This window comes from Felis catus, chromosome B1, assembly GCF_018350175.1.
Source record: "Felis catus isolate Fca126 chromosome B1, F.catus_Fca126_mat1.0, whole genome shotgun sequence".
Taxonomy (NCBI): Eukaryota; Metazoa; Chordata; class Mammalia; order Carnivora; family Felidae; genus Felis; species Felis catus.
The window spans coordinates 74,548,179-74,562,454 of NC_058371.1; the positions used below are offsets into that span (position 1 = coordinate 74,548,179).

Consider the following 14,276-nt stretch of genomic DNA (forward strand, 5'->3'; position numbering starts at 1 on the left):
AAAAAGAATGAAAAAAAGAACAATAACGACACGATATTACGATACCAAATTATATGATGAAATATACTCAGGAATTAAGTCTGGAAGTAAAGTTGCATGAGTAAGGGAATGTTCCACAGAATCCAAATGTAGGTAATCATATTTGGCACAGTGTTGAGGTTGCTTATTATACATACTTACATATTTCAATCTATAAATGCTTATTTTTTTATTTAGAACCAGTAGGGTTCTTTTAGTGTGGAACTTAATTTCAGTTGACCTATGAGCAAATACCAAGAGGTAATCCCATTTATACCTCCAGTTGTAGAAATAAAGATGATGGTAAGTCATTGGCATGAATATTTAAAAATTATCAAGAGTAAGAAGTTAGGGTCCTTTTCTTTTGACAGTGAAGAAAAAGACTTCAAGAATATCTACTTGTACATATTAAGTAATGATTAACATGCTTCTTAATATTTGGCAAGAAATAGCCAGTTTTAAAATTTAGACGTTTATTTTTTTTCCTCTCAAAGACAAGTTTTAGTAAATAAGAATACCTTTGCCTTCCAAGCTTTTCCAAACATTTATAGCCTATTTTTACAAAGATGTACTAGGTTTTAAATATCTCCTATTACCGTATGTATTTGCATAGTCACCGAAGCATCACAACTACATATATAGCTGGATATTACATGAATATGTTTACTTTGTTCTAGGTGTTCTATTCTCTGTGTATTCTTTCTCCTGCGTCCCATTTTAGTTCATGGATTTTCTGAAAAGCCAAATTCATAATAAGATACATATGAAATAAATCTGTAATATATTAGAAAAAATAGTGTATTAAATAATATATTAGAAAATAAATCCTAATATTCAAGAATATTATTGTATTATGATTATACATGAAACATGGCATCAAGTGAAAACAACAGTTTTTTCATCAATCTAAGATTCAGAATGACTATGATTTTTTTAAAAAAGGTTTTTAAATTAAGTAAGTGCATTAATCAAATATGTGTCCAGGATACATCCCCAAGTCTGGTTCATCTTTTTTAGTCCCCCTTGTCATCCTCAAGTCCCTGAAATATAACAGAGGGAAAACCCTGCATTTAATGGGTATTGCTAATTAATTGACATTACCTTAAAGGAGGAGTATATTTCATCTTTCTTAAAATAATAACATAGTAAAATCAATAAGATCCTTACTTTTATTTATACTCTAAGCTGCTTTGTTGACTCTTTTGATATATTCAAGTTTTCCTCCCCTAATACATTAGGAGCTCTGAAAAGAGATTTACCACTCCCAAATTATAGTTCTGTTAAAGGAAATATTAATCTTAAATGACTTTTCATGTTTAATGTGATTCCAAGCCATGTAAAAAGTTGTTTTAAAGTAATAAACATGAGGGGTGCCTGGGTGGCTCAGTCGGTTGAGCACCTGACTTCGGCTCAGGTCATGATCTCAGTCTGTGGGTTCAAGCCCTGCGTCTGGCTCTGTGCTGACAGCTCAGAGACTGGAGCCTGCTTTGGATTCTGTGTCTCCCTCTCTCTCTGCCTCTTCCCTGATCACACTTTGTCTTGCTCTCTCCCAAAAATAAATAAAAACATTAAAAAATTTTTTTTAAAAACCATGGATTGCTCACTACGATGTGCATATTTTTTCTGTAAATTTTTTGCCTTCTCTTCACAAGCAACAGTACACACTGCAGACGATAGAGGCATTTTTGAGAGTATGCTCTGCCCTCACTAAAGCAAAGAATGAAGTAATCAGGATTTGCCCTTTTGTCCTGTTATGGCGGACTCTCATTTTCTTCCATCTCTTTCTCTTCCCTGCAGTATACCTCAATTCTGGGAAGACACACAAACTCATGTTTGCTAAAATAACTATTATATATTTAAACACCATTGCTAGGCATCATGAGGCTGTAAAAGGAGGCATGGTACCTTTCTCACAAAGTCTACAAAATTCCAGGAATGTCTATTCTCTTCTCGTTACTAAAGTAGCCTATGTTTTGTTTTGAATCATGAAAGGAACAATGAAAGGTAAATAAACTGCCTTAAGTCACAAAACAGCTCATGTTACATTACTGAAAAGACAGGAAAAAGAGAAATAATGATGAAACAGAAACATTAGAAGAGCCTAATTAACTCTGTTGTTACTGCTATGCCACTCAATGTTGTTTAGTAAAACAGGAAGAGAATATCAGAGATTAATAAGGATTGTTTAGGTTAAAGGTAAACATAATGTATCTTGGGGGTGGGTGGATAAAGAGCACAGATTGTACATAATAGAATTCAAATTTCTCCATTAAAAGTAAATGACAAGAGAGATGTGCACATATCACTCAGCATGAACGCACACACAGGAATGTGTGTATTTTACACATCTATTTTCTTTGTTTTCCCAGAAAGAAGGAAGGCTAGACTAACTACATATAAACGCTTCAATTTTCTAAAATACAGAGAAGAATCCACCTTTCAATCCTTCTCAAAAAAATTTTTTTTAAGTTGTAAGAATGAAACAAAAACATTCTCACAATGTTTGGCTACTAAAATATATTACAACAGTCACAGGAATGGTTCTTAGTCCTTTACTCAGTGACTGCTTTTACTTTATGCATCATTTTAACTGTCGGGTTATCTGGCCTCTCATTTTAGAACAGAAGTGTTGCTATGGGAAGACACTTGAAAAGCCATGAAATGAGAGATGTCAAAGAAAGCCTCCTCCCCCAAAAGCTGCAAAAAACAGCTGTAAAGACAAGCATTAACCTTTAGGATATTATCAAATTACAAACTAACACACTACATGATGTTTAAAATAACCTATGTTTTAAAAAATTCAATATACAATATTTAAGAAATAGGAAGAGTATATTTTGTTAAAATTCAAGTGCTACGTGGATTACCTGACACTTTGTATAAAGGAGATATTAAGGTACAAATTCAGCTTATTTTAACAAAAGAAGAAAAAACACAAGATTTCAGGCATTTCACACTGCCAAGAAAGCAAACAGGGATGATAAGACAGTTTGTAAGCCTAAAGGCTTGCTTTTTCCTCCTTTTGTTAGAGTTATTAAAAATAAAAGGGTAAAAGTTGCTCAACAATAAAAAAGTTTTCTCATGAATCTAAGTCTTCATCCAAATTACAGTTATTGATTGGTTAACATAAAACAGAGATCAATATTATCTCTTTATAGTTTTTAAGAGTTAAATAAGAGAAAAAGATCAGAGTTTCTTTATAGATTTTATTTTAGTTGATTTTTAGCTGATTATGGAGTTCAAATTGAAACTTAGGTTAATGACAACTGTGGAAAGCTGAAAACAAAGACTATCTCTAGGACTCTCTAAGAACATAAATCCTTGAGAATAAAGGCAAATTAAAAAAAATTTTATAGTAAGGTCAAAAGAAGATGTGACAACAATGTTATTCTCAAAGGCAATGACTTCCAAACCTTTATCTCTGAAGCCTTGACCCTGCTCATTCCAACTCCAAACTCACATCATTAACATCCTACCAACTGTTTCTATGTGAATATTTTGTCATCACCTCAAACTGAGCACTGGGTTAAAGGGAATAAATACCCATTCCTCATCCCTTACAACCTTCAAGCCAAATTAGCTTCCTCTCTTGATTTCCCAACCCCGGTCATGCAGACTTGAAATCACTGTATTCTTTCCTTTCTGTTGCTATTGGAATTTACCCTACGTCAGGCTCTTTATCACTTCATTTGGCTATAAAAGATTCCTCACTGGTCTGCGTGCTTCTACTTTCTTTCTTCCTTTAAACTGTAGTGTTTTTAAGTCATGTATTTTTTTTTACTCCTAACTTTACAAATTCTTCAATGCCAACAAGATAGAGTTGGATTTTAAGAGCCATCTTGACAGACATTTAAACTTCACAGAGATGACCTGGCTGGTCCCTCATTACTCAGTATGCATCCTTTTTGAGGCCACAATTCAATCTTCATGTGAACAAGGCTCTATACAATGTGGCTTCCAATTACCTTTCTGATTCTCTCTTCCTTTAAAGCATGTGAAGGTTATGTTCCATCATGGTAGTCTATTTCTCTACTAAACATGAGTATTCCTCTATTCTTACATGCAGGCCACTGCCCTTGCCAAGAAGGTTCTCCTCCCAATTCTTTTAGGCCTGTCCTCCGGATCTTTCAAGGCTAGGCTGAAGTCCTTATCTCTTCCATGGATCTTTAAGATTTCCCTGAACAGTCAATGCATTATCTTCACTTACCACTGAGAAAGTATTGCTTATGTAATGCCAAATGATATAAATTTAGTATTTCAAATTAATATGTATGTTGAAATAAATGTAGTTCATGTCTCCTGTCACATTTTTTCTAATGTCAATTTCTGCTCGTACCCGCAAAAGAGACACAAGGGAGGCAGGATACAGGTTAAGTTCAAAAACCACCAGGGGAAGGTGTGAAGGTGATGACTTCTAGAAAACAAACCCATCCTATGTTTTTGTAACTCCCTAAGATCATAAACTTTATTTTCCTTCTCCTTCATCCCTTCACCTAGCCAAGTGCCTGGCATACAGCAGGAATTCTATAAATACTGGTGAACAGTACTTTACCCCTTATAGACAGTGTGTTTTTTTTCACTTGCTTAACACAAGGCATGATTTACCCTCATTTTTCCAGAGGAAAATACAGAAGCTTGGAGAGACTTGTCCAAGATCATAATGTTAGCAGGTGGCAGAAATGGGTCTGGAACCCAGGTTTTCATGTTCTTACTCTGGAATTTTTTGCAAAAGATACAGTCCAACTTGCCTATTCATTAGCCTATGCTGCTCAACTCTAGAGCAGAGCAGAGGACAGCAAAAAACAAGTGAGGCAAAGCAAGGACAGAGGAGAAAGTATACAATTTCTTTTCTACCTGCCACCTCTGTACCTCCTTCGTATTTCTCACATTAGCAACACAGGGCTACTTCAGCCAGTCATGACACTAGATTTAGGCCCCAAATCATTTCTTCAGTCTATCTTCCACAGCTCAAATATTGATTTTGGCGTTCCCAGATCTAGAACATTTCCTGGACACATGAAAAGGAAGAGCCTACGTTATGTCATACAACTCTTCCTCATAAGTGAGGAGCAACTTTGCAGTGGGCAGATCAGAGAGAGGTTCAAAAGATCAGAAGTGAAGGGGATACATGATCACAGAAGATTACGTGAGATGAATTCACTCATCTGGGAAATACAGATGACGAGAGTATATGACTAATCAGAAAGTAAGCTTCAAAAGGACAGAGTTTTGTCTTTTTTTCACTGACCTATTCCCCGTATAGAAAGTATCCAATAATTTTTACTGAAAGAATGAAAGTATGAAGATTGTCATGAGGATTGAGAGAATACATGTAAAATGCATGTATTGCTGACAATACATGCAACTGACAAATAAGAAGTGCCTTCACTAATTCAAGTCTACATCTGGGATCTCCTAAGATCCAAAAATAGTTCTATTAAGACACGTAGCAGTCACGTGGCCACTGCTTATCTTTGTGTGGTTTGTCTATTTTTATTTACTCTGGCAAGAACCATATAAGCAGAGCTGCTTTGGGATACTGATTCTTTCAACATTACTTTCTCTTTTTTAGAAAGGCAACACAATCATCTAAAATATAGAAAAATATATAGAAAACAAAAATTACCCATGATCTCACCATCCAGAGGATAGCACACAATACCATTACATTCCGACGGAACAGTTACCATTTTATAGATTTCCTAAAGTCATTTTCTCTATTTGCAGAGGTCCTGTACCCGTAGATTAGGTGAATTCCTTTCCCTTCAAATTAGCTTTGGATAGAGCCTCTAAAATGTTAGCTGGCGCATACCTCATGTAGCACTATACAGTATACAGTGCTGAACTGTTACAGGAGTATATAAAAAATATTTTTGTATTTAAAACATATATCTAAGTATTAATATATTCCTATCCATTAAAATATTAAGCAGTGTAACTGATCTATCTCTCTGTACATATGTACCTACAGAGAGATACATCTACAGAGATATATACGAATGACTAAAAAGGATGACATGTGAATGACATGCTGAAAGGCTGTACTGCATTCTTGCTGGAATGATGCGGGAAATCTGTCTGATAACTCTGCTCAGGTTTCCTTTACTGACACTGTAATGGCTTCTGGTGAATACTTTTCACCCACTGCCGCTAAAAAAAACAGTGAGTGATGGTGCAGGACTTGGTCGATCCTAAGGAAATGTATTATTCTGCAGCTCTTATGGTAGCCAAAAGAGGTTCTAAAAATATGTTAAGGAAAAACAAGAAGATATCAACAGACAATTAAAACTGAAGAATAATTTTGAGAGGCACGGTACCTAAAGAAAGCAGATTTGAAGACCTACTGTGCCTTCAGAGGATGCGAAAAGCACGAGTGGACCACTAACATGCAGTGGGAAGACCCCATCGCCACAAGACTGAGCCACTCCGCCTGCTCTGTGCTGCGTCCACTACTGACTCCTCTTTCCAGAACTGCAATCCCCCTCACAAAACTGAGTATGCAGACATGTTAAACAAAGGAACCTGTCCTGTACGTAAACCAAAGCTCGGGAGCTTGTTACTATGTGAATCCATCTCCACATGAAGCCTACAGCAGGCCCATCTCAGCTCTCACCATTCTCGCCTTTGGATGGGTTCATGTTACACAGAAGTAATGTGGAAAACTGATTTCTTGGCTTACTTCTTCTAGGTTATGCTAATGAGCCTTTTAGTCATTCCTCATTTATCAATTACTAGGAAGAATGTTCTTCTCTTCCTAAAATCTGTACCTATCATTAATAAAAAAGTTTCAAAATATTCAAAGCAGAATCTCTCATTATGTAATTTTTTATTTTATTATTTACTTATTTGTTCTTATTTTAAGATTTTGGTTTTTTTACGTAATCTCTACGCCCAGTGTGGGGCTCAAACTAGTAACCCCGAGAACAAGAGTTGCACACTCCCCCAAATGACCCAGCCGGGTGCCCCAATTATGTAACTTTTTAAAGCATCTGTCAATCAACACCAATCTGAACATCAATAGTTGAACATCAAATATTTTTTTGCAACTCCATGTGAAAGACTGGGACAGTAGGGTTGATGATGACTTTTATGACAGAAAGATAAATATATTTTTTGTTCTTCTAAAAACTCAAAACACTGATTACAGCTGAAATTCCATTTTGCAACTGTAATGAAAGGGAGTTAACAGAAACAAAAAACTTTCTATTTATCTCTCTTTAGGGTGACATTTTATTTTATTTATTTACTTTTTAAATGTTTATTTATTTTGGGAAGCCTGTGTGGCCCAGTCGGTTAAGTGCCTGACTTCAGCTCAGGTCATGATCACACAGTTTGTGAGTTGGGCCCCGCATCAGGCTCTGTGCTGACAGCTCACAGCCTAGAGCCTGCTTCGGATTCTGAGTCTCCCTCTCTCTCTGCCCCTCCTCTGCTTTCTGTCTCAAAAGTACATAAACATTAAAAAAAATTAGAAAATCATTTTTAATTTTTTTAAAATTTATTTTTGAGAGAGAGAGAGAAAGAGAGAGAATGAGAGAGAGAATGAGAGAGAGAACATGAGCGGGGAGGGGCAGAGAGAGAGAGAGACACAGACACACAGACACACAGACAGACAGACACACACACACACACACATACACACACACACACACACACACACACACACACACACACGGAATCCAAAGCAGGCTCCAGGCTCTGAGCTGTCAGCACAGAGCAGGATGAGGGGCTCTAACTCAAACTGGGAGATCATGACCTAAGCTTAAGTCGGACGCTTAACTGACTGAGCTACCCAGGTGCCCCAGAAAATCATTTAAAAAAAAATGTTTATTTATTTTGAGAGCGAGCGAGCAAGCGAGCTTGTGTGCATGCCCGTGGGGGAGGGGCAGAAAGAGAAAGAGATTGAGAGAGAATCCCAAGCAGGCTCCACACTCAGCACAGAGCCCAACATGGGGCTTCATCTCACGACCATGAGATCATGATCTGAGTAGGAACCAAGACCCAGAGGCTTAACCAACTGAGCTGTAGGGTGACATCATTTTAATGTCCATAAACACATGCACCCCAGTGTTTATAGCAGCACTATCAACAATAGCCAGATTATGGAAAAAGCCTAATGTCCACTGACTGATGAACGGATAAAGAAGGCGTGGTATACATACATAATGGAATATTACTTGGTGATCATAAAGGATGAAATCAAAAGGCCATTTGCAACGTGGATGGAACTAGAGTGTATTATGCTAAGCGAAATTAAGTCAGTCAGAGAAAGAAAAATACCATATGATACCACTCACGTGTAATTTAAGAAACAAAACAGATGAATATAGGGGAAGGGAAGCAAAAACAAGATAAAAACGGAGAAGGAGACAAACCATAAGAGACTCTTAAATACAGAGAACAAACTTAGGGCTGCTGGAGGAGTGTTGGGTAGGGGTAAGGGGTAAATGGGTGAGGGGGAGTAAGGAGGGCACCTGTTGGGATGAGCACTGGGTGTCATATGTAAGTGATGAATCACTGAATTCTACTCTCGAAATCATTATTACACTGTATGTTAACTAACTTGGATTTAAATTAAGTTAAATAAAGTCCGTGAAAGTTTATCTAGAAGGTAAAGACTGAATTTACCTTATTTTCTTCTAGAAATTTCAACTTGATAGAAACATCATTGCGCATCTTATCGTATTTCTCCTTATGTGCTTGAAACAGATGCTGTGACTGCTCAATCTTTGGCAGGGTGTTTGCATCCCGTGGTCCAAGATTCAATTCTTCCAAATCAGTGCGATAGGCATCATATTCGATCCTGGAAAGAACAGAGTAAGTGAAGCATATTACAAAAACAGAGTGAAATAAATTCAGGAGGTGAGCTGGAAATACATGACAGTCTCATACATGAATAAATAATAATTCTCGTATATATTATACCTTATGCTTTTAAAGTCATATGTTTCTTTAATACAAAGAGCTGTTAGTACAAGCATGAAGGGGGAGCTGCTTATTAATCTAATTAACTATTCCTTCCAAAGTACAGTATTAACTGACATGCAGAATGTCCAAAATTGAAAAACCAGTTTAAAAAACAGCAGTCAAAACCTAACGCTAACAAGATCAAGTGATCTATCTCCCATGGGAATTGGTTAATACCAACAAAACAAAGCATATTAAGATGGCAGACTTGAGGATGACATACTTTAAGTGGGAAAAGGAAGTTATATTGAGGGTCGGCATCCTTAAAGTATAATCTAGCCAGCAAGGCACAACAGAAATAAAATGCAAGCCACATATGTAACGTAAAATTTTCTAGCATTCACGTTAAAAGAATAAAAATTAATTTCACCTTTTAAACAAAAGATTTTATTTTACCCAATGTATCTATAATATTATCATTGTAACATGTAATCAATGTAAAAAAAACCTGTTACTGAACTATTTTACTTTTGGGGGTGGGCTAGTACTGAACCTTTGAAATCCATTGTCTATATTTCACTTCTATCACATCTCAATGTAGGCTAACCACATTTCAAGTGCTAAACAGACATATGTGGCTAATGGCTACCATATGGGACAGAGCAACTCTGAATGGATTTCTGAAACATTAGTATTTACAACGTGACAGTGCCATCTATTATAGAGCACTTAACACCTTGTGCTCCTTAAAACGCCTACTCCCTAATATTCTCCTACCACTAACTGAAATACTACCCACCACCATCACTCCATGATCACACAGCACCTCACGATGCTTCTGTCACAGTACTTGTGTAAACAGTACTACCTTGCTTATTAAACAGAGACTTATCTAGCAGTCTCTACTGAAGAACAATGTGACCTCTGATTTAGTCAAAATCAGCATTACAAAGCTTATGCCGTAGAACTAAAGCTCTTTATTCAAGTATCCAGAGTACAATCTATATCTCCTATTCTGGCAATTAAGAATATTTTAAACAACATAAACTATATCACATATGTGACTTGAGAAAGAACACATCAGTCCCTTGTACTGAGTCTAATTTATTTTTATCTTATACTGAATTTAACAAACTTGAACTTTCAGGGCCAAGAGAATCATTCATTCATTCACTGGCACATTCAACAAATATTAAGTGAGCACCTTCTATGTTCCTGGCACTGTATTAGAAACCAGAGCTCTAAAGATGAATAGATAAAAGTTTATCTTCAAGAAGCTTGCAGTTTAGAAGGAGAGAAGCTCTTAAACAGCTATAACAAAATGAGACAATGGTAACTGCCATGAGGGAGGGAGAATAAGGCAGGGTGGAAATCAAGAGGAAGAGTTGCCTAATTAGGTAGCTCAGAACAGAATTAAAACACCACAATTAAATTTTAAAGGATGGTAAAAGCTTCCAAGGTGGACTGGGGCAGGGAAATAGAGCAATCCAGGAAGAGAACAGTACGTACAAAAGCAAAGAATTGTAAGATACCATGATACATTTGGGAAGTAGTTCACTATGTTAGAACCTGAAGTTGGAACATGATAATGGAAGGAATTAAAGTCAGACAGGTAGGCAGGACTGCCATTATGCAGGGCCTATAGACAATGTCAAACGGAATCAGATTTAATCCAGTAGGTCAAGTAGTGATGGGAAGCCACTTAGGAACTCTGATCTAGAAAGTAACATGTTCTATCTATTCAGAATAGAAGGATGGCTCTAGTGGTAAAAAATGGAGGATGGACTGGAGGAGATTAAGAAACAGAAAGAAGAAACCAAATAGAAGACCATGGGCAAAAGACAAATGAGTCACTGAATCAGGACAATGGCAGTGGGGCTAAAAAGGGGAGACAGATATTAAAAATTTAGGAAGCAAGACTGACTTAGTAATGATAACAAATTAAATTCCATGGGTTTCTAGCCAAACTGAAACCACTCTGATCTTTGCTGGCTCTAATGTCTTGAACTAGATGTTTTTACCTTTCCGCTCTAGTTTTTCATCTATAAAGGAGAATAACAATCTTCACAAAATAATCATGTAAAGTACTTAGGATACCTGGTAATAACTAATATCTTTAGAGTGCTTATTATTATGGCCAAATTAGAAGGGAGCGAGCCAGAAGCAAATATACTAAAAACAATAAAAAATGAAAGAAAAAAACAATGAAAGAACAAAAATAGTGATACATGGTGATTTAACGTGAAGACAAATATCCTTCATTAGTCTTAGAGAACATTTCTAAACAATAAGATTAATTTCAACATATTCAAGGTTACAATACTGACCTTATATCCCTTAATTTTTACATCCAGAGTTTGTAGATGGTATCAAAGTAAAACTTTCCGTAAGAGCTTCTCTAACAGTGCTCATTACCAATAAGAGAAGCACACTAAATTTTCAAAATGCAACTCTTCACTTCAAGGGTGCCAGTCTGAACTGAATCCATATCAATATAGTTAGTGATAGTTGGTTACTCTATGGCTTATGTAAAACTTCTAGAGAACAGGTGTTGACATCTGAAAAGTCCTGACCACAAATGACTCCCTTGTTGGTGCTGCTATGGAGAAGTGCTGAATGGGCTGTTATAAGATTTTCTATACACGAAGCACCAGAGGGCTAGGAAATACTTGTACACAATGCATAATAGGGAGCATTAAAAGGCCACCCGGACATTTGCCTAAATTGCCACTTTTTGTGCTGATCAAATAGCTGACCCTTGCCCTAAAAGTCAGTAAATTCTGGTTTTGACAGAGAAGAAAATTCAGCTACTGAGAAACTTTTAATGTGGGATTCTTTTTTAATGTCATCCCTCTGTAGGCAGAGGTTGTCTAAAGGTTTCCTGATAAGTACATATAACCTGATTTATAACTCTGTTCAAAAGTTTCAAATAAACCTATATAATGGATAGATTGAGATCTTTTATCACATTGTACTTTAAACATCAGATATCTCCATATAAGATGTGAAAATTATTATTATTTTTAAAGATTTTATTTTTAAGTAATCTCTACAGCCAACATGGGGCTCAAACTCACAACCCTGAGATCCAGAGCTGCATGCTCCACCAACTGAGCCAGCCAGGCGCCTTATATTTTTTAAAATAGATATGAAAATGTGAGATAAATCCAGTTCAAATTTGAGGCTGAATGATCAAAAGTAAAAGGTAGAAAGCTAATGGGCTCTCATTTTGGCTTTGAAATTGGCTCCAAATGAGCAAACCTTTTAATCTCCAGAGGCTTTTCTCCTCTACAAATTAAACAAAAAATGATCTTTGTGCTGTTCAGTGCCTTATCTAATGAATTTGTCTTTCTCTAATACAGGTAAATATTAAGAAAAAAAATTTTTTTAAGTAAGCTATATGTCCAAGGTGAGGCTTGAACTCATGATCCCAAGATCAAGAGTTGCATGCTCTACCAACCGAGTCAGCCAGGCACCCCATTATATGGGTTAATTAATTTATATTTAAAATTTTATTTTATTTTAGCGAGAGAGAGAGTGCAAGCGCGCAGGAGTTGTGGAGAGGGGTGGGGGGGGGGGAGAGAGAGAGAGAGAGAGAGAGAGAGAGAGAGAGGGAGAGAATGAATCTCAAGCAGGCTCCACACTCAGCATGGAGCAATGTGGGGTTCGATCCCATAACCCTGGGATCATGACCCGAGCCGAAATCAAGAGTTGGACACTCAACCAACTGAGCCACCCAGGCACTCCTATTTTTCTGTTAAGGTTTATTTATTTTGAGAAAGAGAGAGAGCACACACATGGATGTAGAGAGAGAGGGAGAGAGAGAATACCGAGCAGGGTCCTGTCTGTCAGCACAGAGCCTAACGCGGGGCTCCATCTCATGAACTGCAAGATCATGACCTGAGCCCAAATCAAGAGTCAGATGCTTAACTGACTGAGCCACACAGGCTCCCCTGGGTTAGTATTTTTTTTTTTAATTTTTCTTTTCAACGTTTTATTTATTTTTGGGACAGAGAGAGACAGAGCATGAACGGGGGAGGGGCAGAGAGAGAGGGAGACACAGAATCGGAAACAGGCTCCAGGCTCTGAGCCATCAGCCCAGAGCCTGACGCGGGGGCTCGAACTCACGGACCGCGAGATCGTGACCTGGCTGAAGTCGGACGCTTAACCGACTGCGCCACCCAGGTGCCCCTGGGTTAGTATTTTTAAAAGCATCTTAGAAATAAAGGCTGAAGAAAAAGATTTTACATGCTTAAAATAAAACATATTTTAAAACATACTAAACAAAAATATATTTTAGGCACTAAAAACGTATTTCAGGATAGGTGGACAATTACAAAGTACAGAAACAGAAACTAGATTCCTGTAGTTCTTTACTGGGAGCTGATAGTGGGTAATTTTGGAATAAGAGAATTTTTATCTTCAAAACCCACAAATATTAAAACAATCTGAAACAACAGAAAATAAGAATGCTTAAAATAATTAAAGAGATAAAAGGAAGATTCACTATAAACAAATTAGGGCATTATTCCAAGGAACAGATTTGGAAAAGAACCAAATAAAATTTATAAAAATAAAATAATATACATAATATTCCTTTGAAAAATATAGACAATGTCCACAAAAAGATTTAAATAGAGACTGGAGAACCAATTACTAAGAGTGTTATTGAAGGGATTCCTATTGAAGGGTATCTTACTGAGAAATTCCTTCAGTGTTACTGATAGACTCCTTCAGTTTATTTTTTTTCCACCTTCTGATTTTAATACTGTGTTAATAAATAGTTCAAACGATAAGGAAAAGTAAAAAACCAAGTCTAAAACCTAAATAAGGCACACAACCCCATCTCTACCCTTCTATCAGACACCCACAGCTATTTATCTTGACCTTCATTTCCAAGTCATTAAGAGTCACGTTAATACTAAACCTAAAATTACAAACACAGAATAAGACAGAAGCATCTGTTCTTGTGAAAAGATTAAAAGTTAACTTCCCAAGGGTTTTGGACTTTTACTTATGTAAGGCATAAGGAAACATATACTTCAGAATAAGCACTCAAAGACTAGAGAGATGACTTTAGTTTTCATGGCCATTTGTCATGTCATATTAGGGCAAGGGGCCAAATACTTCTAAAAGGTATAGTTTGCACTTATTTTCAACGATGCTATAAAAAGTTTAACAGAAAATAAGGATTTCAAGTATTTAGAGGAAAAAAAAACCTCAAAGGAAATCAGAATGAGTGGGAGAAAAACTGGGCTGGAAATCAAAAGTTAAAAAATGCTATCACTGATCTGCTACTTTTTAGATTTTTGTAAGTATTTATTAAAATGTACTTAGGTTACCTAACAGGGAGT

The 14,276-nt window shown here is 36.5% G+C and overlaps 1 protein-coding gene across 7 annotated transcripts in view; it reads right to left on the minus strand.

The window, feature by feature from the left end:
- The window catches only part of ARFIP1 (ADP ribosylation factor interacting protein 1), a 129,508-nt gene that overhangs the window by 21,564 nt on the left and 93,668 nt on the right, over nucleotides 1-14,276 (minus strand). For 6 of the 7 annotated variants that reach the window (XM_045055768.1, XM_045055770.1, XM_019828849.3 and 3 more), the window contains one exon: nucleotides 8,644-8,818. In XM_045055768.1, coding sequence (XP_044911703.1) covers nucleotides 8,644-8,818 — 175 coding nt within the window. Of the gene's footprint in view, nucleotides 1-53; nucleotides 752-8,643; nucleotides 8,819-14,276 lie in introns of those variants that run through there. The other variant, XM_019828844.3, reaches the window with a different exon arrangement.